This window comes from Eurypyga helias, unplaced genomic scaffold (genome assembly GCF_000690775.1).
Source record: "Eurypyga helias isolate BGI_N326 unplaced genomic scaffold, ASM69077v1 scaffold22679, whole genome shotgun sequence".
NCBI lineage: Eukaryota > Metazoa > Chordata > Aves > Eurypygiformes > Eurypygidae > Eurypyga > Eurypyga helias.
In genome coordinates, this window is record NW_010270417.1 from 17,633 (window position 1) to 45,632 (window position 28,000).

Here is a 28,000-nt window from a genome sequence, read left to right on the forward strand (position 1 = left end):
TGCTACAAGCAGCAATGATGATGCTGCAAGTGCTAATCTCCACTAGAGGCATCTCCTGGTGATTCCCAACTCATTACTGCTTTGGCTAAACTAATAAATGGTTGAATTTTAGTCATATCTTGGGAGCCCACAACCTACATTGCCTTCTCCTCTCTAAGAACCCATTAAAGCTGCAAACTTATTAATCTCTGCTCTGCTGGGAAGTGGAAGAATAGGCTCCCATAACCCCTACACAAGTTAACTCCCCAGTTATTTATACCTATGTCTGCTGTGGATTTTGGAAACATGCTGTTAATGTCAGTTAAAGCCCAAATGGGAGTTTCTTTTGGGAGAGCTGGGCAGGGGGATCTTTGCAACCTGTCTTGCAGTAGAAATGATTTAGGAAAAGTTTTAAAGGATGTGTGTGGATAGCTGTTTGCCAGTAGCGAGGATGGTTTTCTTAGGACCCAGGACTGAGATCTGGGAGATTGTAGCCCCAATAAAGGTGAAAACCTGCCTCCCCGCAGTGTTGCTTTGCAGTGGATATTTTCTAAGTGCCTCAAAGGTGCACACCCAGATGCGAGATGCAGTTGTGTTGGGAGAGCTCGGTGTCTGCTCCTTGTACTGTTTTTCCTGTGATTTAACAATGGGAGATGCAGGATGAAGAAGGTGGCCAAACCCTCACCCAGGTCCGCAGAAGGGCTCAGCCCATCCGTGTTAAATGCCTTCTGAGTCCAACCTGCACATACAGTTCCTGACACTTTATTCACACGGAATGTAGACTTCTGCAGTGCTTGGCCTCAGGAAGGGCAACTTCACCTCTCATGTCTTGGTGAGCGAGGGGCTGTCATCCTTTTTGAGAAGGTGTTAGAAACATGAGTCACTGGCAGCTAGATTGTGGGAAGGAGGTTCTGGGCTCTGGGCACCCAAGTGGGAGATGTGGGCTCTGGTTCCCTGCTTTGAACTCCAGCTGTTCTCAGCACAGAAATGAGATTGTCTCCACTTTTGGATTTATCATTGTGTTTGAAAGCTGTATGAGCAATAGTAATAGTAAAATTTCATCCTCCAAGGTCACAGTTGGGCAGAGTGCCTAAGCACTTAACTGTATATCTAAGTACTTTGTGGAGGTCTCCAATGGGTCTTGTTTATTTTTTAAGCCATAATCATGTAAACTGAAAATTGAAAAACTCTTTGAAGAAGTGAGATTAAAACTATAAGTAACATTTTCCTTTTAATTCACCACTCCGTTTTTCCAGATCTTCCCAGTCAGTAGGAATAAAGTTACTAGGACTGAACTTTGCATTTAACAAGTTTTGGGATATCTGCTGGACACGGGCTGGGGAGTTTGAGGGCAGAGATGACAAAATAAAGTTGTCATAATCAAGAGATGATGCTTCTTTCCACAGAAGAATCTTCAGACCCCAGTCATTCTGCTCTGAGTCTGAAGTGAATTTCCTCTTCATTTCCACATTCCCTAATTATGTTTTATAAAAATAGTTTGTCACTTTGTCATTAACCCAAGTTAAGAGAAAAGAGTGATTTCCTTTTAAATGGCTAAACAGTACCTTTTGGCTTGTGATTAGTCTGGTCTTGTTCCTGTTTGGTAGGTTTATGACATAAAAGCCAAAATATACTAGTCTTGATCATTTGGGAAACATCTTGGGTTAAACTGTGTATTTTGTATGGAGGAATTGTGCAGGTGCATGGGGTTTGTTTTCCAGAAGATTAAATTAACAAGAGCTTCCATCAGAGTCAAACTAAGATCAGTACCCAGTCCTGCAAGTATAAAGCTGTAAATGGGGCATTTTAATTGGAAGCCAAAGCTGGTACCATTCAAAAAATTCTTATAGTCTAGAATAACAAAGAAAACCCTGAAAGGAACACTTATGCCAGAATATTTCTGAACCATATTTTCCCCAAGGATGTATCCCAGTTGGGAAGAGACCATGGGTGAACAATCAGTGTCACAACACGTGGTGGTCTGGTAGGAGGGAGATGCTGGAGCCTTGTTTTCTTTTTCTTTTTACTAAAAGTATATGCTTTCAGGGGAAATCTTTTCATTAAAAGGAAAAACCCCAACACCTTAAACATTTGACTCTATGAATACCACAGAATTCTGGCCAAGACCTAAAATATTTAAGTTGGAATTGCTGCAGGGGTATCAGAGGAAAGCTTCTTTGTATCCCCAGTGAGTGTGGGCTTTGCCTCCTGTGAGAGGATACCTCCCATGAAATACCACATTTCCAGGCCCCCCACGATTCTCCATTTCTACTCTACAAGGCTACTGACTGAAACATTTTTGGATTTTTAATTTTTACATTTCCACAAGAATAAAAAATTGCATGACGAGAAAAGGGATACATTTTTCTCTCAGAACCTGCTCCAACTCTTTCACTTAATGGCAAAACAGCAGCTTGAAGCAAATGCCATGTCCTCAGGTATGCTGTAATTGCATCGGTTTTACAGTCGAATTCAAATCTATGGATATGCTTAAACTGCAAAATTAGGATATCTATCCATATCTGATTATTATCAGAGATCAAGTCAGGCCACCTGGTTTTGGATGATAGGATTAGGTTCAGACCCATCTATTTTGAATTACTTTTTACTTCCTAATTATGTAATCATAGCACCAGCATCTTCGTTGAGGAATAGGATCCCCCATGATACATATTGTATAAAACCAAGAAGACTCTTGGGCCTTGTGGAGCGTACAGTCTCAGAGACGTTGTAAGCTAGAAGATACAGATAAGGCAATGCCAAGGGAAAACGTTGGTTAGCATAGACAAGGTGGGGAGAATGGCAGTCTTGCTGAGTTAAGGGCAGCTGTAAAGGGCTAAGTCTTTATTAAGCTGGTGTAAAGAATGAATGAGCTACTCAATGTCAAGGGTGAGTTTATATGTTACTAAAATGAGCCTGAGGAACATCAGATGCAAGAACCACCCTTCCAACATGCCCCACATTCCTCTCTGGGGGGACTTCTTAGCTTGAACCTTTTCCTTATGTCATTATCCTATGGCAAAACAAAATTCTGCAGCCCGTGGCAGGCTTCACTGTCATCACTCATGGAACAAACTGCCACAGCTGGTAGATAGACTGAAGAAATAGGGTCTTCAGCTTTCGTACTCAATCTTTGGTTCTACACTTTTTTGTCACACAGAGTAACTCCAGCAAGCAAGAGATGTGTTCATTTATTTTAGTGATTCCAGCCTGTGTCTTCTGTCCAGCCTTCTCCCTTGTCTCCTTCAGCCCACAGTGGTTGCTATTGGGCCACCCAGAGTCACTTGAGAAATAGGGTTCATCCCCATTTCTGTTCCTTGTATCCCCTCCTCACTGGCTCTTGCAGGGCTTGTGGGCAGACTGTCAGGAAACTGAGATCCAGAAACTGAACTGTCAGCTTTTCAGCACCCATACTTATTTCTGCCAGATCACACCCAACGCTGGGTGTTGTCCCAGTGTATGACCTCACATAGAGGTCTGTGCTGTATGTTGTGATGCACTTGATGGGGTGGCTGTGTTTTGGTCGCGACAGGGTTGAAACCATCCTCAGATCAGCCAGAGACCTGACTGTAGTGTGCACGGCTGTCATTGTGCATTACTACCTGGCTGGGGCAGGCAAGCCTTAACCTCTGGCAAGGAAGAGCTCTGGGCACATGGCAGCATCAATAAGGCAAATACGAGATATGTTTCTTCTTTAAATGCTCTTTCGCTCTCCGACACCTCCTCTCATTTATTCATTCCCATTTCTTTCTCCCTCTGCAGAATACTTGAGGAGCGAGACTGCCTTTCTGGAAGAGTTGGTGTTTGGAAATGGAGATACCATTGAACTTTCCTGTAACACCCAAGGCTCTTCTGTGTCTGTTTTCTGGTTTAAAGATGGTATTGGGATTGCACCTACCAACAGAACTCATATTGGACAAAAACTGTTGAAGATAATCAATGTGTCATATGATGACTCGGGGCTGTACAGTTGCAAGCCAAGGCATTCTAACGAGGTCCTGGGAAACTTTACAGTCAGAGTTACAGGTATGTGCAGAAATATGGCTGTCTTGGTGTTTTTTTAAATTATTTTTTATTTTCGTTCCTCCATGTACTCAACACAGCAGGTGCTTTCCAGTGTTCGTCTGTGCTTGGTAGGTCTTTACCCTCCCTGGTAACTCCTGGCAGTGATTAGACTGACAAAACAGTCCAATTGAAGAATGCTTATGTGTCCATACCAAATGTTAAAGCTTGATGTTAATACTGAGAGAGATTTAGAAATGGTGCTAGTCAGATTAAACCCCAAATCCCCCTTAACACTCAAATAGATGCAATGCTACATGTGCCTTTGAAGTCTTTTGTGAGCGAGTGAACTGTGGCTCAGGGAGGTTAAGTGACTTTTTCCACTTTATGTGACAAATCAGTGTCAAAACTGTATGTAAAAGCTGGAGGTTCTTGGAAACTGTTCCACTGTTGTAGCTGATAACTCTCTCCCCTGCATCCCGGTTATCACAAATTACTAGTTTGTTTTGGAAGTAGCTTATCTGTAAACTGTATACATCTCAAATATGTGTTTCATCAAAGGTACTTATTGGGATTCATATATTGCAAACAAGTGCTGTGTTAGCAAGGCACATGCTGCCATTTGCTTGGCCATATTTTCCATGATTAGGACAGTAGGACAGAACAGCTACAAGCTGTCCAAGCCTGGATCACTAAACAGAGTGCCAGAAAAATCTGTTGTTCCCAGATAAGCTACCTTGCTATCACTAAGATCATCTCTGTGATTTTAGGCTGCTGCATTGGTAGATGGATACTCTTCACTGTGAGCAGATAGAAAGCCTCCTGATCACACAGACTAAAAGCCTCTGTTGTCAGAAGAATTAACCCCTTGTGGATCTAAGGTTTTGAAAACTTTCCTTTGCCTCTGGGCCCTTGGAGCTTTTTCAAGCATCCCCAAAGAGTAGGTCCTTGCCTCCAAAACTTGAGTTCCCTCAAAAAGTAAGGGGCTCTGTCTGAAAACCAAAGAGAGATGTTTGTGACTGTAAATCACATCCATTCCATAAAGGGCTTTCCCATGCCAGAAATAGGATTTCGTCTAAGTGAGAGAATCAGACCATCGTGAGAATAAAAGCTCATTTTCAGCAAGCCTTCACCAACATCTGCTTTTCATTGACCGTTACTGGAGATCGCTGTGAATGCTTCAAGGTCATATCAATTAAATGGTTAAAGAAGTATTTGGCCCTTGAAAGGCTTTTTTTAACTAGGTAAGATTATTGGAACTATCCAAGGAACTGCAGGTTGTTAGAAACGTTACTCTCTTCTTTTTTTTTTTTTTCCCCTAAGTGACATTAAAGTGCTTTTGAGTTCAAGGGGCAGCGGGGAGGCAGAATAGGGCAGCTGGTTACTCGCTCAAAATGAAACAGCTGCCAGCCCCAAAAGTTCGTAAAGTGAGAAATTGTTTTTAATAGTGGAAGGGCTGATAATCCTCCGCTTTTAAAAAGTTTAAGCCCCTGTGTTTTTCCTCTTTGCTAATAATAGCTAATAACAGCTTAAGAACAGGCGAGTAACCTGAACCTGCTTTCTGACAGCATTATGAGTCTTTGATTCTATTAGCCCACTGTCATTACCACCAAAGTGCTGGTAATGTGGGAGTCTCCGTTTTAGCTGTCAGCAGCACTTGTTTGAAACTTTGAAGCCCTGCTTTATGTGGCAATAGTGGCGCCTCTCATATGCTCAGATATTTCTTCACAATTAGTATTGATAGCTCAGCATGGCACTGTGGAGATGAGATTGTTATCGGAGATTTGTGGTTTGTGTTCCCACTTCTTAAAGGTAATGCCAGCGATTAGCTCGGGTGTCTGGTGGGGTGTTTATGTGGATATCTAGTGCTCGGGGCTGGAGTTTTTCTCTACGTTAAACTGGTTTAAATCTGTACTAATGAACTGGAACTGCTCTGATCTGTATTCTTAAGTGAGCAAAACTAGTCTAGGTATGTGCAGAATAGCTGATATACACAGAAGTCCTATTCCGAGACATGCTTCCAGATTCTAGGAGCGTATCAGCATTTTCCTATGTGGGCCCACGAGTTTTGAGTCTGCAACAGATTGGCTCTTCTGCAGCGACTCTCTGTGTGCCCAGTGAGATGCCTGATGCTGGAGGTAGAGCAAAGAGATGCTGGAGCTGACATTTCATGGTTGAAAGCCAGGCTGATTAATAGCAGGGCTTGGTCTCTTTAAAATGCCTCCCTTGACAGACGTGGGCTCGAGTGTTTTGCTAGTTTACAAAAAGAAACATACTGTCCTCTTAAAACCTGAGCACTTGAAGAGGATCACAAATAGAGGCTGCATGCCAAAACTGATCTCCAGCCGTGTTGGCAGAAGCTCCATTTCTGCAACCATTTCACTCACAGAGCAGCCTTTGGATTTAGTGGCCAAGCAGCACCTCTGTTATGAGTACGGACTGCAGGCTGGTGCCAGCAAAAAGAGCTTTCAAAATACCCAAGACTAAGCTCTTCAAAACAGGTGACTAAAAAAATTAAGGCTTTTTCTGTTCATAATTAAAAGCCTTTCTGAGAATAGCATCTAGCAGTCCTTGCTGATGCCAATACTCATCAGCTTCTGAAAATGATTACTATTTTAGTAAACGATAAGTTTACAAATTTTTAGTCACCTTTTTAAAAGGTGATGCTTTAGCAACCTGAACTGGACAGCAGCTGTGAATATGGGATGTTTGGTCTTAAAACCTAAGCAGCATCTCCCATCTGAAACACAAGCATGGTCAAAGACTCTTTCCTCAATATTGTGGAAATGTTTTTGAATTGGTTTAAAAGTTGATTCTGCTCCTTTGGTCATGATTGGTTCACTGGAAGCCAGGAGTAAACTATAATCCCATGTTAATATATGGGTAACCAAATCTGAGTGCAGAGCTCAGAATGTGCTGCTTTCGCTGCTGATGCTGGTGGGGATTTGGCTCTGTGTCTGCCTTTGCTGGGACTTGAGTAAACTTGCTGGTTCAGCCAAAACACCTAAACATCCACTTCACTTTCAGCAAGCCCCGTAGCATTTCCCCAGTTCTGCTGCCAGCAGGACCTCAACTGTGGATTTGCAGTTAGATGCATGCTTGAAATCTTCCGTGAGACCTTGCCAAAGAGAAGGTGCAAAGCACGATGTGCCACTGCAGTCTGAAGCAGGGAGGCGATTCCTGTGTTCCTTGCTACTGTAGATGGTGACTATGCCTGGAAAGTCCTTTTTACCTCCATTGAGCTGGTCAGAGAACAGCAAAATACTCAAGCGTATCTTGAAATGAAGGAGATTCTGCCTGGCTTGGTCTAAACTTCACATTTCTGGCTATATGTTGAATACTTGTAAAGTTTCCTGTTTCCTAGTGTTTGTGGCCAAGTTCTTTTATCGCTGTCTCAGAATATAAAGGCTGCTGGATTGTTAGCATTTTGCCTTTATTTAAAAAAGAAAATCTTAGAGATCATCTGAAGTCAATGACGCTAAATCTTCCAGACGCTGACTTGTACTAAATCGTGTAAAACTAAATAAAACTAAGCTGCTCTTTTATAATGGGATTTACATTTACAGTAGTCATTTGGTGGGGGGAAGAGGGACTGAGACTTCTTTGTGGACAGCTTGGAGGAGGTGAGCTGTTAGACCACATTAAGAGAAACAGTTCAGGATGTTTTGGAGAGATACAGATGGAAAATTCCCACCTGTTAACCTGTATTCAGTTACAGCCTTGAGGTGCCTCTGTAGGAGGAATATAACCAGAGGGAACTGGTTCACAGGTAACCATCACAATGTTGATAGAGAGAGAGGTTTGATTGCAAGGGGAAGTGTTAAAAGCTTTGGTCTGAGTGGTTGAGCAATGAGTTAACGAGGGGAGGTGTGGGAGGGGTGTATTGAGTTAAAAGAAAAAGGCAGGGAAAGTGAATTAGAAATGCTCACCTGTCGTTTTGAGACTTGGTGAAATAAAAAGTCTTCAGAGTGAATGCTGGAGGGGTGGAAAAAAGTAGGGGAGAGCTTGTACTGCAAAAAGAAGCTTCCCCTTTTAGAATTCCTTTTGTATTTATGGGGAGAAGAGCACTTCACCCAGGGAGAAGTTTTTGGCATTGGATCCCAGTCTGTCATGGCAGAGCACTGGCAAACTCCGGACAACTTTCTCCCAGTTCAAAAAATCTCCTGGCCAATTGTCCCTGGCCTAGCAGTGTGGGAGGGACAGGCTTGTGGAGCTGCAGGGGAGGGTGACCCGTGGACTTGGATGTCCTCCCTCGGTGGAGCCCACTGTGGCACCACCAGCCTCATCCATCATGGTGTCCCCTTGGGCCATCCTCTGTCTGCTTCACTTCTTTCTCCTCTTCCTAGATTCCCCTTCATCGGGTGATGATGAAGATGATGATGATGAGTCAGAAGATACAGGTAATTTGTTTTTCTGGGATTCAGAGTCTTTTTCTTTCAACAAGATGTGGCTCCCAAGCGGAGCTGTTCACCTGGTCAGACAGCAGCTCTTTCTCCATGTTAAAATCAGTGACCTGAGGATGGTACCATGATGATAGTTATCTAAAAGCATAGAAACAGCTGCCATCTGACTTGATGAGCTAGAGTTATAAATTCTCCTCGCATGTAAATCCAGACAAACCCACTTATTTCTTATTGCAAACCTTGGCCTGCTCTATTTTTAGCTGTTTTGATTCTGGTCCTTACCAGCATCGCGGCTGGAGTCAGAGCATAAAATTTACGCTAACCAAGGGCTAAATTTACTGATGCTGTAAGTGGGACCAACCCCTTTGGCTTTACTGGCTTTTTCTTTCCCTCGTGGGGAAGGGAGCCCCAGGACAGAGCCTCTCAGTGCTTTTACTCTGAATGTCTTTCAGTCCCAGTGCTTGTTTCTTTAAGTGCAATAGCATTAATCAGGATCGTTACATGCTTCAGAGGCATTAGTGTTGTATTTTATTATGCTCTTTATATTTCTGCAAAGCAAGCTGCCTGTGTGTATGTGTTCTTAATAAATAAACGTCTTGCATTTGAACTCCCAATCAGCTATGTACGTTGGCAGAAGTTCAACATGACTGGAAAATTTCTCCTGCCCATAGCATTGGACATGCAGGACTCTTTAAACAGGTCTCCCACTGTCATAAATTCATACCACTGTGTCATGCAGTATGTGGACAGCAGTGGTGAGTTACAGTGCCAGGCCGACCTATCAGCAGCAGTTAGTGGTTTTCTGATAGCTTCTAATTAAGGTCCAGGTCCTGCGAGGTGACAAACACCTTTGCAGAGGTGCTCAGGGGTCCTGGTAGAGGCATAGTGTCAGGTTTGGTCAGGATTTGTTCCTGTTGCAGAGCAGCTTCTGATGAGCACAGTTAATCATTCTGTACTTTTTTTTAATGTGGTTTGTAGTAAACTCCATCTCTTAGCAACAGGTATCACAACACATCAGCTGGTTTATGGTACAGAAAGAAATGTTTTTCTTCACTGAAAAGGAAAACACGTTTTGCCCCGTGTATTTATAGCCTGTGTTCTGGGTCTTCTTGACTTCAAGGCTATCCCTTTTTTTAGACCTGAAGGTAACAACTGGCTTTGCTTAAAGGACTCGTTATAAAAAGTTGGATTCTCTCCTGCTTTAAAAATGGTTGATTAGCTTAACACGCCAGCGTGGTGAAATCTCATGGTGTGATGTGATGTGATGTGGATGTCCTTCATGTTACTTTGTTTGACGTCAGACCTTCCATGTAACCATCACAAATCTTCTCTTGAGTCTGGGGAGCCATGTTGTTAACCCTGGCACCACCGCCACTGGGATATCCCACCGGGGACAAAGGATGCAGGACCATCCTGGGCAGGTGAACATGTGGATGTAGCCAGTGCCAGGTCCTATGGACAGCCCAAAGACCTGTGTCCTCCATCTCTTGTGTCAAAAAGACAACCTACCAATGAGGTGTGTGAGCTTGTCCATCAGAGTAGCCATGGTCAGTAGGCAGAGGAATGAAGGCAATAAACATGCTTTCATGCAAAAGAAAAGTATAACCAATAGTTATTCATATTTGGAGGACATAATCCATCCAGGATCAGCTCATTGCACGGTTGCCATATTGCACGTCACTGAATAAAAACTTGTCTCCTGGCCCTTGACGATGATTTTCTGGCGTAGTTGTGTCGTTCAAGAGAGCTTCTTATCTTCATATTGACAGAGAAGAGGTTGGAGAGCCGATTCCAATAGCGTCATGAGTTTGAAGCCGTTTTGTTAACTTTGGGGTTTTGACCCAAAATTGTTGAATGACGGGAGCTGGAAATACCAAAGCAAGAGAACAAGAGGGAATATGTCCTAAAACAAATGTTTGGTGCAAAAACTCTTGGAGAAGGTGGAGACAGGCCTTCCACGTGGAGTGCCCTGCCCTGCTCACCCTCCTTTAAGCATCCTCTCCGAAGGGCAGTACAGAAACAGGGCATCCCTTAGGGATGGGCAGCGGAAAAGAAGAAAGAGGAGCTTCAGCAACTTCAAATCATCGGCCTGTTTGTTGCAGCCTTGTCACAAACTGCGGTCCGCCTTTGCAAAAAGAGGCTTTCCAATACCTCTGTTCTCTACAGCTGTTTTTCCTGGCCCAGAAACAAAAACAAAACTCCCTTTTCACACACTGCTCTTCTGCCCCAGTGCTCTCTACTCCTCTGTATCTGTTTGTTTGGAGGCCCCGCTGCGCAGCCCCAGCACCTTCAAAGAGCCCCTATAATCTCCAGTTAAATCTGGCTGTGTATTTGGAGGCGTCAGCTGGGGAAATTACACAATTAGGGTTGATTCTGTCTGCTGCAGAATTTTGTGGCAGCTCCTAATTGCTAAATGAGTGCTTGGCTGTATTAATTATTCCAAGTATTGCTCTCAGTTTTTTTTTAATTGGTCATTCCAGTCGGATGGGTGGCCGGTGTCTTTGACAAACAAAATGGACTATCGGGCTTAGTGTTTGATGATGGGAAAGGGCTGGTGGTAATGTTTGCACGTCCCTGTGGTGGTTTTTTTTTTCCACACCTGCTTATGCAAAATCATTGCTCGTAATAATTCAAAGAGAGCAGGTCTAGAAATTTTTCCTGTCCATCATGCTTCCTCCTTTCTTGGTCCCAAAACTCTGGAACTTTTCAGGCTTCGCTTGAAAAAAAGAGTTAGCAACATTTTCACCCCCTTAAAAAGTGGTAATGAAAGGACTCTGGAGGCTCAGTAAACCGAAAGCAGTGATGTTTTGTTCGCTGCTCCTGCAAGTGAGAACAAAGGCACCATTTTCAATGCGTAGATGCTTTCTTCCAGTTCCAGTTTGACTTGAGAACGGTGCCCTGGCTGTTTGAATCTTGGTATATTAATCCAGGGGTGCCCAGCCCCTGAATCACATGGAGAAGCACACAGACGGAGGGAAGGCACTTGGAGAAGAAGCCATGTCTAATTGCAGGAGGGAGGAGCTGATCCTGCCTTTGCTCCATATGGAGAATATCCCCACCTGGAAACTTTCCTGTGCCCCATCTTGCTCCTCTCTGATGTCTGATGGCAAAATCCCCCTTGGCTTCAGTGGCAAAATTTGCAGCCAGTGGGTTGATGGGTCTTCCTGTGAGATTCAAACTCATCTTCTGAGAAAACATGGTACAGTGGCACCTTGCAGCGCACACAGCCGGTGTGGAAAGGAGAAAACCCCCCAAAAGCACAGTTCAAGGAGGAGTTCAGTCCTGGCATGGTGGCCGTGCGATGTGGTTACACCCCTGTGCCTGGGCGAGTGTCACTGACTCCATAAAATGGGATTTATTGTGGGCAGATACATTAATCAAACACCAAACAGCAGGTTATTCAGCTGCTTTTCTCAGCAGTGGCAAAGCGGGACTTTTCCATCCGTGCCTGGCCTTTCCCTGAACTCTTCCCCCGTACCCCTTAACCTCCTGTAAAGTCCCTCGGAAGTCAGGGTACTTTGCCAAAAGGAAGCATTCGGCCAGAAAATAGCCTGTGCTTCGGAAACCAAGGACCAGATGTCTCTCAACAGGATTTCTGCAGCTCCCTCCTCTTCAGCCTTCCCAGCACCACCCCAACTATGCTCTTCCCAAATCCAGCCCCCTGCTGCTGCCTGGGCTCTTGCCAGCTTTGCTTGGTGTCTTCCCTTCCCAACACATGCGATAGCAGCATCTTCCTTTACCATCGAGACCTGCACTTACTTTAGTGGTTGCACCCACTCTTTTAACATTTTTTTTTTTTCAATATTCCCCTTTATTGTGCAGTTCTACCGTTTTTCTAAGCTCAGATGTTGGAAGGTGGATGGCTACACGATGTCCCGCTTTAGCCCACATTATCATGTAGTATTTGAAGCCTCTCCTGGATGTAGTGTGTGTTTACAACAATGTTTGTAGCTGGGGTTTTGCAGGAGCATGGGAATTGCAGGAATTCCTCCTTTTCCTTTTGTTTGTGCCAGCTGTACTCCTGCTCTGGTGCCATCCTGGCAAGAGAAGGGCCTTAAGCAGTTTTGTTGTTTAAAAACTGAGGCGTACACAGCATGGGTGAGCACCAGATCCCTCTGATATGTGGAGCTGTCTCTGATAGCCATCAGGGCGCGTTGTGCAAGGCAGTCTGAGGGCAGATGCAAGCCCTCAGTACTGGATTTCCCTCCCTGGGATGGCATTACTGAGGCACCTACATCCAGCCGTGCGGCTGCAGAGGTATGAATGCAGATGGGACTTGAGAGCGATGTGCCTGGTGAGGCCACCTCCAGCAAATGGAGGGTGTTTTGGATGTAGCTCCTGACATCCAGTTCCTCATGGCCAGGGGGCTTCAGAAAGCACCAGGAGGAGAGGGGACCATGTGGAGAGTAGTAGCAGGTGCTAAAAATAGGTGAGTGCATGGATTACCTTGTCTGAGCTATATGACCTTGCCTGCAAAATCCTTGGACCTGAAATGCATCAGCGAGCCCCTGTGGGGGACACTGGGGACTTAGACCAAGGTGGGGTCATCACTGATTTACCTGGAATTACAGCGGGATGGGTCTTGTGGAGTCAAACACATCGGGGCTGAGTACATTGGGGCGTGCTGAAGAAAGGGAACAGCTCGGGTGCATCTCAGAAGGATGTAACAATAGGGAAAACCTAGCACACCCTTGCGATTAAGGAGAGGGGGATTGCAAAGGCTTCAGGGTAGCATTGAGATGGGACTGTGATGCTGCGTGGTGTTCCTGAACATCATGTCCACTGCAGGAAAGGCCAGCAGTGATGCTTTCCTGACTGCTTTGGTGGCCATTGTGTCCTCGTAAGGCAGTTCTTGAAGGACCAGCACCTTCAGTTTGTCTTGGCCAGAAGCACACAGGTCTCTGTGACCGATGGGTTTGGGTACTCTGTGCCCGTGGGTGCTTCCTTCCCATCTGGAGAAGATGCCAGTTACACCCTGTGGCCTCCGCTTTGCTGTTTTGCAGCCCAAATGCTGTCTGCTCCCATATCCCTTTGGCCTCGACATGGAGCACAGAGCTGAAGGGGATGCATGTGACCCCCGGCATGGTGAGGGAAACACCCCATGTGCAGCTCTGCAGTGTTTCCTTAAGCAGAAATGAAAGCTTGGGAGGCTTTTTAAAAAAACTTTCTCTTTCTTTCTTCCCAGTATAATGAGTTTGCTGCTGCTGCCTTAATTTGGAGTTAATATGTAATGTTTGTAACGCAGCCAAGAAACATTGCTGTACTTGAGGGAGATTATAAAAAGTATCTCATGCTAACACTGGTTTTTTAAAACTTATCCCTGTTCAAAGGTAACATGAATCTTTAAAACTAAAATCGCTTGTACTTAAAGAACATAAACATGATAAACCAGTTTGGCACTGGCTTTTTTTTCCCTTCCTTCCCTTAAGGAGGCTACACTACATTTGTGCTCGCTGAGAGGCAACATTTTCCAGTGCACTCAGCTAACACTTTTTCTCTGCTCCCTTGCTGGCCCATCAACTTCTTTTTTACCGTTCCAACATCCTTCTGCTGCTCAAGCTTCTTGGTTACTATTTTCCCAAAGGTACATCTGTATCTTTTTACACGCTGAGGCCAGATTCTCTTCCTGATCTGTGATAACTCTCCCTGTTGATTTAAAAGCAGCTACTCTAGATTTATACTGGCATTACCGAGACAAGAACCTGGTCATGAACCTTTCATCACAAACCTAAAATGCAAACGCCCTGTCTACGTCTATGAGAGTCATTTAGCTGGAAAGCATTTCTGTGCCATTTATCTTAACTGCAGCAGGTAGCAATTTAACTGTCACTCCGCACATGCCAAAAGCCTCCTGAAATGCATCTGCTCACCAGCTGATATCCTCCGTGGCAGAAATGGGCCTGTTCAACTTGGCCTTTCCTTCCCCAGGTGTCCCCTTCTGGACCCGGCCAGATAAGATGGAGAAGAAGCTGCTGGCTGTTCCCGCCGCCAACACCGTTCGCTTCCGATGTCCGGCGGGTGGAAACCCAACCCCTTCCATCTACTGGCTGAAAAACGGCAAGGAGTTCAAGGGAGAGCATCGGATTGGGGGCATCAAGGTAAGGCCTTGGTTTGGATCCCTGTTTTTATCAGGAGTTTTCTACCAGCTGTAGAATATTGTATGTCATGGCAGTTAACATTGGTCCACGTAAGAGCACGGTCCCGACGGTGGGAATAGGGGTGTCTCTGGGCAGTATTAGCAAGTGATGGACACCGGAGTGTTAAAAGGGGCTGCTGTCCCTTGAGATTGAGGGCTAGTTCCCTCTGAGTTTGTCTGTAGCAGACATTCAGGGCCCAGGTGAAAATGAGGCTGGGGTTATGGTTGCGTTGTGGACGATGATGAGAAAGCAGGCACAGACTTCTGTCCTCATTTCTGGAGGTCAGCACAGGGTGTTGAGACGTGTTAGACCGAGCCATAGCTACTCCCAGCTCTCAAGGAAAACTGACTCTGCATCCTTTGAAGGTGTAGGAAGGACCTCAACAAAGAGCTGGACCGTTGCGCTCGTGGTCATTAACATTCTTGTGGTATAAATCACTTGATCCTTGGTCAAGTCTTGGATTCCCTTGTAGTCAGAGTAATAGCATCTGCTGCTTGGCTGCCGCCTTCTCCCTTCTTCCTTTCCTGCCATAAGGTGTTCTGGAAAATGCTCTGGCTTGTGTTTATAGCTAGAGCTATGGGACACAAAACCCACTGCACTCAAATAATTTAATTAGCCAGAAGTTTCTTTGCTACTGTACATGCCAAATTATGGCAGGATTTTAACAGGAAAATCAGCTCTTCTCTGGTTCTGATGTTGTTGTTATTACTTTGTCCCCCTGAGGTCACAGTCAGACTCCTATCTGGTTTTATGTGGGGAGAATAAAACTGGCGGTAGCTGATAAAAAAATCAGTGTAGCAGGAAGGACTCCTGAACAGCGATTTTTGCCTACACTCTGCCAGGCCTTGGCATATCCCCAGGCTACTGCTAAGGAGAGAAGGGGGTTTTTAGGAAGGCATCTTCCTCAGTACTCTGAACAGCTGTGTGCTGATGCCTACCACATCTGTAACCTTTTGAAAGGGGGCTAGGCATGCGAAGCGTGCCGGGCTCCAGAAACCAGAAAAGGATTCAAAGAAGTCTTCCCTCCCCACAGTTTTGGGCTGTTTCTTTCCTGTTAGCTCACACCCGTTCCTGAAAGAGCCTTTTGTGATTGCTTCAGTGAAGCCTTTGAAGCTCCCTCCTCAGCCCTGTCCCTGCTCCAGCCTGGATGAGGCTGAGGACACGCGCTGGTTTAGATCTTCTGAAAAGTTAAGGAGGGAAAAGACTGGGGAAACAACTCCTGTGGGTAAGCAGCCTTACGGCAGATAACGTTCACAAAGCACAAGCATCTTTGATTAATTGCAGGCTGTAAGCATCATCATGAAGTGTTTTCAGGCTTGCGTGCGTCGTTTGAGTGGCTTTTTACAAAACTGTGTGACATCAGTTGCACTAAATTATGCTTGCAGAATAAAATAAAGCTGAAAGCAATTTCCCTACCCACTTCCCAGTGGTTTTAATCTACCCTTGAGTTTAAATTGACACGTCTCATCTTTTGCAGCGCAGTAGTGAGTCGTTGGCATCGCTGTACATTGTTTCTCTAGGGGCACCTTCCAGTAACAAGCCAATGCTTAAAGAGCTATTGAAGGCAATGTCAGGCCAATTACAGCAAGATTGGTTTAAGCTCTCTATCTGCGTAGGTGTAATTCTTTGTCCCTTTCATGATATAAAGACATCTTTCTGTTATTTTCCTTCCCTTACTTGCTTGCTTTTGCTCTTGAGCCGGAGTTAGATGTAAGTAGTCTGATGTAAATCTCATCCAGTATAAATATACTGATAGATATCAGCTGAGACTTGAACCAGAAAAAGAGATTGAAAACCTGCTCAGTATCTCACGTATTTAAGATTTAAATTCCCTGTTACAACTTAGCTTCATAACAGGATTAGGCAGCTTGAAAAGAATGGACAAGATCCAGATCTGGCAGAGTTTGGTTGGCTTACTTCATCTCGAGATCTGGTCTTAACCCAGAAATCCTTGGGCTGGGAATGTTCTCATTTGTTTTCAGCATGTGGAAGAGTTTAAAAGTTGATTGTGAAAGGTCTGTGGTCAGTAGATGAAAGCTGACCACTCTTCCACTTCTGCCTCTTGCAAATGGCATTTAGATCCTGTGTGATTGCCCGGTGTAAAGTCTGCAAGAGACAAGGGCGAGTGTTGAAAACATGAAGTCCAGGCTAACCTAGTTTTGTTACAGTTCATCTTTAACCGGTAGAGAAAACAAATTCATATGACTTATCATATGAAATTTCCCAAAGAGCATTAATGGTTAAATCCTTGTTGGAATCTCTAATAACGTAAGCCTGTGTGTGTTAAATGACCCTAGAAGGGAAGATTGAGGGGGAGGGGAGATAGAGGATTATCCCTTCCCCAGACCATTGCACTGACTTGCATACCAGTCTGGCAAACACCGAACTAGGTTCCAAGTGTGTCTGCAAATGTTTGTTTCACAAGGAGCCAAGAATGACAACACCAAATAAACCAGAGGGATTTCCAGTATCTCACCCACTTGATTAATGCCTGCACTAAGTCACTTCATATTTCTGGTGTTTTATCAAGTACGGTGACTATCCTAACTTGGGAACACCCCTTTTTTTTATCCTTTAAATCTAGACACCAGTCTCAACCTAACAACAACAAAAAAAAAAGTATCTTGTTGCTTCTAGAAGAGTTTCCAAACAATTTTGTCCCTGTGAATCTGTGCCCCCCAGGTACTCCTCTCTGTTCAGAGTCCAAAGTCCCTGGCAAAGACAAAAGTTCTTTGAAAGTTTCATAAAAGTGTTTTTGAAAGTGTATCCTGAGTAAAATGCCTAATTTGGACCTGATTTTTTAATACAGGTCAGACCTGTACAGAGTCATCCATATATCTGGAGCGCCATTTCTTTGGGGTAGCTCCTAGGGGTTCCAGAGGCAAATGCTTTGCAATGCTGAAAAGTGGATTAAATGAAGTCTTTAGACACAACTATGAGACAAGCCAATATGGAAATGAGCCACTGAGCAGCCACAAATTTGCATTGAAACTTCCTTGACAGTCTGGTATGTTCAGCTGTGAACTCAGGGTCCAGGCTCTCTGTTCTCAAGAGCGCCTGTTACCCTGTAATTTGCTGTTACAGAGATGCACCAAGTGGGAAGTTGCTTTACAAAAGGTGTAATGTTGGCTCTGCACTGAGCTCCATCTGTGCTGTCCTGGGTGGGCAGAGGGTGCAATCAGACCTGACCAGCCATCTCCAACAACCAAAATTCCTGTACAGACTGTTTATCCACAGCCTTCTATTACCTATAACCTGAAATAAAAGGAAATGCTACATTCAGCAGTCTCTGAAAAGAGGGGTGCTCAGCAGTGCTGTTCCCAGGGACGCAGAGCTCTACAAAGCAAGGGGCTTTGTGAAAATGGCTTTTGCTTGCTTATCTTTGCAACTAAGCTTCTAGTCGTATGACTTTAAACCTTCTTTTTGCAAAATTCGGGGTTTAATTGAGACTTGGCCCTTTAAAGGAAAGCATGTGGATGCAATTTATGTGTAGCAAAAGAGGTTAAATGACTTCATATTTGAGTTCACCTGTTTCAGCAAGAAACCTCCAGGAGCAATTATGCTCTTGTTTTTTTCCATCAGCCCATGACATTCTGTAGCACAGCGTTATTGTAATCTCCTGCTTCTGTGTCCTTGGAGTCACCTTCAAAATGTTTAATAAAGTTAAATGTTATGCTGTGGACGGCAGAAGGCATCAAATTAATATCCGGAGATTTGGGGAGCTTTCATCGGCTATGCATCCTGAAGTCATCCTTGTTGGTGTTGGTTGCTTTCTGTATTAATTCAAGATTTGCTTTCTGTAGCCATTATTTCCTTTATAGTCATTAGCAACAAATATTCTAGCTGGGAGTACAGGGCAGGAGGTCAGGATGGAGACATGGCTTAGGCTTTCTTTTCTGCTACTGAACAACCAACAACTCTGGACATGAGCCACATCCAGAAAACTAACCAGAGTAGGGCTGACCAGGTATCCTAAGGACTGGACTTGAGGCTGGGCATGTTTTCTACTGTTTTTACAGGGCATTTAGGGGACTAATTCAGTTCTAGCCACCCGTTTCTTTTCAGACAAATGCCATGAGTATTGCCTCCATAGCACACACCTTTAAAATATGTTATAGATGGGGGAAGAAGTATGATCTTTATTGTTTCTAGTCATCTTAGGAGTTACATGTAGCAATTGGTAAAGATTTGCAGATGAGAGTACGATAGTTGGAGCTGACAAGAGTCTCTGGACAAGCATGGTCTGGTAGAGAGGGGACCAGTGGATCAGATCTCTTAGCTGATGCCTTCAAAGTCACTATTCTAATGAGAGGTGCCACGTTCAGCTGACAGCTGATTTCATTCTTCTTGTTATCAGTGGTGAAGCACCTACAAGTCCTCGTTGCAATCTCAGCACGTCACACTGTGTTGCACTGTTCATGCATTGGTCTTAATTCCTTTTCACATTAAGTCTTTAATGACCCTTGAAATGGGTCTGTGTGATGTTCAGGCCTGCTCTGGGGTCCATTCATGCTGGCCAAGTGTGTAGAAGCTCACTGATTGTTCACGGATATGAATGGTCTCTTGATGATGCTACTTGACCACGAGCTTGACGGTTTGATTTTTTTTCTAGTTGCGACACCAGCAGTGGAGCTTGGTGATGGAGAGAGTCGTGCCATCAGACCGAGGAAATTACACCTGTGTTGTGGAGAACAAATACGGCAACATTAGGCACACGTACCAGCTTGATGTATTAGGTGAGATTTCATTGTTTTCCCTCAACAGCGATGTCAAACAGGTGCGTGATGGGATATGGGAAACAAGAATTTGATTTCTTTCCCAAAAGGCTGGATCATGTGTCTTCTAAAACCAACAACAAACTTCCTTTTGGCCAACAATTCAGATCTGTGACCAAAAAATTATGTAGCTCGTCTACAGAGGGGCTAGAAGGAATGGCAGGAGTGAGATGCCTCCTCCATTCCCAGGTGGTTCTTCCCTCTTTGGCTTGAGAAGCACTGGGTGGAACAGTGGCCAAGACACGCATGGTGCCACAATCCCAGTCTGTACCCTTTCTGCTGAAAAGCCAGGAGGTGAAGGGTTGAGAGGAAAATCCTTGCAGGAGGAAGGATGGTTAAATTAGGATTTCCCTCTCCTTTATGTTTTCAGAAAGGTCGCCCCACCGGCCAATCCTACAAGCAGGTCTCCCTGCCAACCAGACCGTGGTGGTAGGGAGCAATGTGGAGTTTCACTGCAAGGTCTACAGCGATGCCCAGCCTCACATCCAGTGGCTGAAACACGTGGAAGTCAATGGCAGCAAATATGGACCCGATGGGACACCCTATGTCACAGTGCTGAAGGTTGGTACACGCTCCTCCTTCCCACCCTCAGGGCAGTCCTTCCTCTGCCTTGCTCACAGTGTTACAGACAAGGCCAGTACGTTGTGGGAATGGTACTCAACAAAACCCACTGCCATACTCCTGGCAAGAGAGACCAGCGCTGAGAAAAGGTGCTTGCCAGCAATGGAAGCCATAAACTTTATTTACATGTTTATAAATAAGCCCTAGATTAGCTGTGCAGTGCAGACCAGAAACACCCATCAGAATATGTTCAATGCCACAGTTCTGTAAGGGTAATCGATATTTAAATCAGATTTCTCGGAGCTTGAGGTCTCATTTTCTGTAATTGTTTTGTGTCTGTAAGAAAAAAGTCATGAGAATACGCCAAGGACAGCTATTGGGATTTTTCTTTCCTTTAAGCCCACACAGTGGAATAGTCTGCTTTTTGGAGGGGGTACAGCAAAAATGTCCTCAAGTTGGTGTTCCAGACTCTTCTGTTCGCCAGAGATAACACAACTACTGTCGTGGCACAGATAAGCAAAGTAGTTTTAAGAGCTGAAGCAACTGTGGGAAATGCAGCATAATGAAAGGGAAGCCGTCAGATTGCGTTTGACCTAAAATTGTAAAAATAACCTTTTTTTACAGCTTTAATAGAGGTATTTTCAGGGCTTATTAAAATAAAAGGGTCCCAACTAAAACACATTCTTTCCTTTTCCAAGTAAACACACTGCAGCATGCACGTACTAAATAATGCTGAACTGCCAGCACCTGAGAGCCAACATAGTCTTGTTCCAGCCACTGCCATTTCTGAGCGCTGCTATTATCCATGCTCAGGAAAGCCTTTCTTTTATTGAGAAAATCTCAGTAAGACTTTATACTTCGCTAAACTTCTTTTTGAAAGGGAACTTCTAGATTACAGCCAGAACCAAGCCAGTGTGTCTGGTTACCCCTCAACCTATGTAAATGTAAAAAGTAGAGAATAGAGAGTGATAGGCACATTGGACTTTTAAAATACTTTCATTTTTTCTTTTAATAATTATAGGCATCCGGTGTCGGTGTTTATTAAGATACATAGGGCCAAATGGAGTTTTTCTGGCGGTGCAGTTACAGCTGAAAGCAGATTTTGTCCCTGCAGTTTCACGCTGGGTTGTCCTGTGCATGGACATTCCCCGTACACATCCTGCTGCACACGCCCTTCTTCTCTTTGTATGAAGTTTGAAAAAAACACCACTTATCAGACAGCATCTACAAAACTGTAACTCAGCCAGATACATGATAATAAAAGCCAGAGACCCTGGAAATAATTACACAGATTGAAATAACAGATTGGTTGGAAGAAATGGCTGGAGACAGTTCCTCAGGATTGGCAACACACACTTCTCGCCAGTTGATAAAAACTTTTTATTTTCTCCCTGTCTCTCCAAATGTGTTTGAATTATGCATATTTGAATTTCCCCCTGGTTTCACAGCCCAGTACCAAGCTCTGAATAGCTGGCTGTGTCACATGCCATCTAACATAGTCTCCGAGCTCCGTGTGTGGTCCCCGTGGGATAAAGTGCTACCTTTTGGAAGTTTGCAGAGCCGCTGCGAACAGTGCCTTGTGTCACAAGCACAAGCTCCCATTTTGCTGTGGCAAAGAACATATAAATAGTGTTTTAAAATTAAGTTAGAGCAGCACCGGGGTGGCTAGGTAATTAGAATTGCCAAATACCTTCTCTTCTGTGGACGGCAAAGGCTCCACATTCCTCGAAGGGGAGCACAGGCAGGCGTTTGAAAGCACAAGTTTTGTTTGGTTTTATTTTTTTGCTGAATAGGACCAGCACACGTCTATTTACTACTTCTGGTTAATCAGGAATGCTTTGAATTGTATTAATGCCAGCATCAGCACTGGGGCACGGAGCATTTCCATTTTGGGATGCATCTTTTGTGCGCCAGTACTGGGCCTCTGTGGAGCTGTATCAGGCCCAGCTTTACAGGGATTTTTTTTTAAAATATGCGTGTGCTTGTTTCTTAAAAAAAGATCTGATAAAATGATCTCACTGCCATCTTGGGGCCAGCCTGTTGGTTTTATGGACTTGTTTCCCTCGTGCCATGCCGTGAGCTGCTCTGACCCTGCATCCTGGCCGTGCTGCTGGAGCAGGGTGCTGTTAACAGCCCTGCCCTGCCTATAGCTGCTTTAGAAAAGGCTCCATCCTGCCCAGTGCTGTGGTGCCTGCAGGGAGATAAGGCTTTTTTATCAGCCTGCCCTTCCCTCCTGCTTTCAGGAGATTTTGTGGAGCGTAGGAGCTGCTGTGGGGCAGTTTGTACCTTGGGAGTATCCCAGGCTCCGTCGGAGCAAGGGGGTCAAAAAGGTGCCCAGGACATGAAATCTCCCCCTTGCATCTAAATGGAGTGGGCAAAACCCACCCTGGTCCAGATGGATAAACTGAATGCTGTACTTTCAACCCATTTTTTAAACAGCCTGACAAAGCCAAGCCATCACCTGCATCAGTTCTTGAAAGCCTGGGCTAATTTGTGATCAAAGGAAACCCCTTTTTCTTTGCAGAAGTGCTCTAAATGCATTCCAGTTACAGATGGGGGGGCTGGCAACACTGTGCCCAAGCTTTGTCAAAGGCTAAATTCTATGTTGTGCATTGAAACATGCCCGGTTTAATTATAAACTAGGCAGCAACAGCAGGGAGGCACGTTTCCCCACTAGTCAGGACAGACAAACTTGCCAGCACATAAGCCTTAGAGATGAGATCAGGTCAAAACTGGTGCTGTTTGTCATCAGACGTGGACACTGGGGCCCCTTTCTGATGCCACCTGTGGGTTCAGTTCCTACTGACACAACAGGTCTGGCAACCTCATTGATTGTAATGGGCTTCGAGTCATAGCAGCAGATCAGGCCCTGAGATGGAAGGCACCGAGACTGGGCTGGGGCAGACAAAAACAGTGAGAAGACCAATTGTTTTATTTTTCATTTCCAGAACTGAAGCTGCTATTTTTTCTAGACTTTCCCTAGGCTACTTCTAGAGCCACCCGAAGCAGTTGTGTGTTTTCAACCAAAATAAAAACAACTGTTTAGGGAACAAACTGATGTGCTGTTGTGACAGCGTGGAAGAAGAGAAATAAACCCCTTGCTTAACAGTCTAAAGTTTGTTTGATTTATATGCACCGCTTTATTTAGTAAAGAAGAGGCTCCTATAAGCAGTGGAAAAAATTACAGCTAATTTCTGAAAGGCAAAGTCAGCAGCGCGTTTCAGACCGCCACTGCTTATATTTTGTTTCCAAATTCTATTTTGGAATCTGATAATTGAAACAATATTTGCTGAGCCGGGTTGCAAACACAAATCTCTGCTTAAGCCCTTTCTCTGGTGCTCCTGTCTGCAGAGTTATTAAGAAACTGTAGGGCCTTTGACTGCTGTCAGATGGAGAAGTGGGAAATTGCTCTGTTGTAAAAAAGAAATCACATGTGCTGCTAGTGGAGGGAAGGGAGTTTGCTTGCGCGTGGTTTGGGGGCCAAATGCAACTTCTCATCTTCGCCCACATCCTGGGTGAGGTCCCTCACCGCAGGGTGAGCCGGGGATGTTGTCACAGCCGAAAAGAAAGTAGCCATGAACAGTCAGTCCTAGCTAATGTAGGTGCGATGGAGGTATTGTTTGGTTTACTGAAGTTCAGGTTTCTGTCTATTCCTGCAGTCTTGGATCAGTAAAAACGCTGAAGCCGATGCTAACCTAAATCTGTTCAATGTGACAGAACAAGATGAAGGAGAATATCTGTGTAGAGCCAACAATTTCGTAGGCATAGCCGAAAAACCATTTTGGCTCCACATTCGCAAACCAAAACCAGGTAAACCACAGACTCTGTCCCAAGGCCCTGGCAACTGCAAGAATGAGCTATAACCTTTTTAAGAAGCTAGTGATTAAAATTACTATTCATTTTGTATTATACCCTGTCAACTGACGCTGAATGGCTTGATCTTATTTTTCTGCTGTTTTTTTTTTTTTTTTTTTTTTTCCTGTTAAGAAAGTTAATACCAAATAATGTAACGCCTATACAGCAATTGCCATGGAAAAATTCCCACAATGACTGTCAAACTTTGCTATCAACCCTTCATGCTTTTATTCCTTTCCCTTCCTTACAACTGAGTGCTGATAACAGAATTGCATGTTAATGACCTGTGATGTTCAAAGCTCTGGAAAACCAAGCTGCTGCAAGATTTTCACCTACAAAACTGATATAATCAGTACAGAGATTTCTGTCCCTTGGAGCAGTAATAGAGAAATAAATATCAACATTGGCTCATGCAAGCAAACATGTTACATAGAGAACAGCAGCAGTCTCCTGGGCGTTGGTGTTTGACTCCAGCCTGGAGGGTTTGGCTGCTGTGTCGCTCAGTGCCACTGCAGGAAAGTTCTTCACAGGCATCTTCTTGTAATCAGACAGTTATAATACAGCCTTGAGGGCTGTGGAATGAATATGTGGCTTTGAGATGCCCACTCCAAAAAAAAAAATCTAAAAAATTTTAAAATTCTGTATTTTTCAATGAACTAATAAACCAAAATGTTTGTATGTTCCTCTGATCAGCACTTGAGTCTTTCCCCATTACATCTCCCCTCCTTTCTCCTTTCTTTCTGTCTTTCCTCTTTTACCATCTATTTTCTCCCCTCTCTACTCACCCTACTAACCCAAAGTCAGTCATATTGTGGGGGAAATTTTTCATTTGGATGCTTTTGCTTGCATGCTTCTTTAGTGGGACAGAGTAAGAACCTGGTGAAGGGAACTTTTTTTTTGCTTTTGACTACAGGTTGCAAAGGGGAATGAATAAATTAATGTGGAAGATGGGCCATTGGAATAATAAAAAAAAAAAAAAACACAACAAAACACCTTAATCTGCTTTTGAAATTTGCCTGTGGTGTCCTCACACTTGCTGGGAATGTGGCTTATTCTCTGTTTTCCCTCTTTCTATATGTGTTTTTTTTCCCCCGTAGACGGCAGGTGTTAACACAACGGATAAGGAGCTAGAGATTCTGTACTTGCGAAATGTTACTTTTGAGGATGCTGGGGAATATACTTGTCTCGCAGGGAATTCTATTGGGTTCTCACATCACTCTGCTTGGCTGACGGTGCTACCAGGTATTTCCTTCTGTGCTGGCCTCTATTTCCATCTCCAGGGTGCCTTGACTGTTTTGCTTTAGAAATGCCAAGTTCCTGCAGACCGCCCCTTGCTTGGAAGAGGGGGTGTTATCCAGGGAGGGCTCTCCTCAGGGATTTGCTGCAGACCTCTGGTGCATACTCACAGCTGACACATTCTGCATTGCACCTCAAGATTTAAATTATTATTTCAGGAAAGATATGAAGTGCCCGGTATCTTTTTGATGTAGCTAACAGGGAAAAGTGTTCACAGCTTCTGTGTTAAGTGCCAAAATTAGGAGCTTTGTCTTCTTCCACTGCTAGTGGAAAAAGGAAACCTCCCTGTTAGATGATCCAGGGGACCTAAATTGGAAATAGACTGTGGATCATCTTATGAAGGAACCTTTCTGTCTAACCATGTATCTTAACCTAAAATTAGATGCATAAGTGATTGGTGTGAGTACACCCTTCGCTGCCTGTAGCATTATTTCCGCTTCACGGATGAACAGGCCAAGATAGTGATCTCAAACAGAAGGTCGAGGAGAGTCATCTGTGTAGAGAGCCCAGGAGTCCTGGCTCCCAGGGGCATTGCACACTGCCCGCTCCATCTGGGATTGATGAAAGCTGCAGTGCACTTGAAACCTGAGGCCAGAGTGACCTCAATTTTGTGATCCTTTCATGTGCAAAGCTCTCATTGACAATGAAGACAGCGCAGAATATGCAACAGAGGGGTCTGCTCTCCCAAAGAGGGGGACGAAGCTGTGCTCTCCCTTCACCTGCAGATTCTGCCTCCAGCTATGGGGCAGGCTTCAGCATGGTCCAGGAAAGCACCAGCAATATTCATACTGAATTTCATAGGTGCTGCGCCTTGCAGACAGTGCAGGAGCAGACGTGGAGTGTGTTCAGCAAACCCTTAGTGAAAGAGCACACAAAATCCTATACACCCTGCTTTGGCTCACCCAGCCATAGACCACATTTGGGTCCATCTCACAACGCACCCATCTTGGGATGTGTTTAGGAACTGGAAACTTTGGCATTTCTAATCTTGACTTTATCTGTGCAGGTGATTAGGATGTAATCACATTTACTGGGGCTCAAGAGGGTTTTCTCCACACCCAGCACTGTGGCTGGTGGGATCTGCTGGTCTTTTCTCTGATTATTTGCCAGCTCTGAAATAGCTGATCTGATCCTGTTTCTGCTTCTGCCATCCACTGGATTGAAAAAACATTTCCTTTGGTTAGAAGACTAATGTCTCTGTTATTTTGAGAATCTCCTGATACTGTCTCGTCCGACTGTTACGCTGTTTTTACAATGTATGAACTCACACCTCTTATTTAAGAAAAAAAAAAAAAGGAAAAAACCTACCCAAAAAACTTGAAGTGGAACTTTATGCTGAAGTCAGACGCAGTGAAGGACAGCTGTCTGCAGCAGCAGGCCTCGAAGTGCTACCCATGGAGAGGGTACAGGATACAGCCCTTCTGGGGAATCTCCCCCTGCAAACCCCTGCCCACGCTATGGAAGGAGAGATGTGGAGCAGAGAGCATGACCGTGTGAGCCACAGCAGCAGAGCTGTGCCACTGACCATAGCCTGATCCCAAGAGATCCGGTAACCTTTTCCCGCAGGAGGATATGGCTGTTGGGCAGGATCGAGCCCTGCACAGCTGGCGCATGGGCTGGTGCAGCCCCCAGTGTCACCGACAGCCCTTTCTCCACGTCCGCCTGGACACAGCCACCAAAGACCTGATTCGGAGCTTGCTGCTGCCAGGGGAAAGCTCCCGCTGCTTGCTGAAGACGTGGCTTTGGGGCAGCAGTGATGTGCACGAGCCGATAGTGAGCTAACCATGCTGGTGTGACTTCATTATAAAGTTTCCCACTGCTGTTCCTCTGATGCCAGCACACCTTTGGAGGACAGAAATCCAGTCCCACCATGACCCCTTCCTCCAGTCTCCATACCTGTCCTGAAAGGAACAAGGGGAAAATCACACCTAAGCTTTGCTGGTCCTGAAAGAGTCTTGCTAGCAGGTAGCCACTGCTGGTGGGCTTATGCCATCATCCTCCCAACTCCACCACCTCTCTGGGAAAGACCTTCCAACCTCTTCCCAGCAGAACTAAATTTTCATGAAATAATTATGCAAATTGCTTTCAGGAGGCTTTTTACCTATGTGATCCCTTAACCCCTGGGTGCCTTTTGAGCCCCTTGGTCCCTCAGGGCAGGCAGTGGTCTGGTGGAGATCGTTACTGGAGAAGCTGGATCAGCCAAGTGCAGCAAACCCCAGTCGTGCAGCCTTTGCACATCCGAGACACCCAGCTGTATGGCGTGGATGTGTGGGGAAAGCAAGGTCTGGATCGGAGGGACAGCACGGACACGTGAAGATGCCTCAGCCTAGAGCAGTGGTTTTCATCCTGTGGCTGAAGGCTTTTAGAAACCCCAGGGTTGCATCAAAGTTCAGTAAAATTACCCCAAAAAAGGCAAACCAAACTAATGTTTTAGCTGCAGGTGGAAAACCACTGGCCTAGAAGAGTCCCCTCACTGAAACCACTCAACAAATTGGCATAGCTGAGCAAGTCCTCCACAAATTCTTTGTGCTGCATGTGTGTAGTTGCGTGTGGGCAGCTGCCCACCCCATCCTGACTGCTGTCTCTTGTCACCCCGCAGCAGAGGAGCTCATGGAAATGGATGACTCAGGCTCAGTGTACACTGGCATTCTCAGTTACGGCACTGGCTTTGTTCTCTTCATCCTGGTGGTGGCCATTGTGATGATCTGCAGGATGAAAATGCCAAACAAAAAAGCCATGAACACCCCCACCGTACAGAAAGTCTCCAAATTTCCACTGAAGAGACAGGTAACAGAAAGTAGATACAAGATTCCTATTCCCTACTATGGTCATCCCTCCTTTTTTTCTCCCCCCTCCTTGAAATTTTCTTTCTAGGTGAGAAGCTCTGCCAGAAAAATGTTGCCCATAAGGGACATAAATTGGCTGTAGTTTAGGAGTTTAACCGCTTTTATTCATTTGTGTCAGATCCAATGGAGCAGTAGCTGGTGGCAGC

At 44.8% G+C, this 28,000-nt stretch overlaps 1 protein-coding gene across 1 annotated transcript in view; it reads left to right on the plus strand.

The window, feature by feature from the left end:
- Positions 1 to 3,741: 3,741 nt before the first annotated feature.
- Positions 3,742 to 28,000, plus strand: part of FGFR3 (fibroblast growth factor receptor 3) — a gene marked incomplete at its 5' end in the record, with an annotated part of 32,557 nt that continues 8,298 nt past the window's right edge. Inside the window, 7 exons of the mRNA XM_010158443.1 lie at positions 3,742 to 4,005; positions 8,328 to 8,381; positions 14,313 to 14,482; positions 19,134 to 19,257; positions 19,667 to 19,857; positions 24,810 to 24,954; positions 27,608 to 27,795. Of these exons, the coding sequence (XP_010156745.1) occupies positions 3,742 to 4,005; positions 8,328 to 8,381; positions 14,313 to 14,482; positions 19,134 to 19,257; positions 19,667 to 19,857; positions 24,810 to 24,954; positions 27,608 to 27,795 (1,136 nt within the window). The remainder of the gene's footprint in view (positions 4,006 to 8,327; positions 8,382 to 14,312; positions 14,483 to 19,133; positions 19,258 to 19,666; positions 19,858 to 24,809; positions 24,955 to 27,607; positions 27,796 to 28,000) is intronic.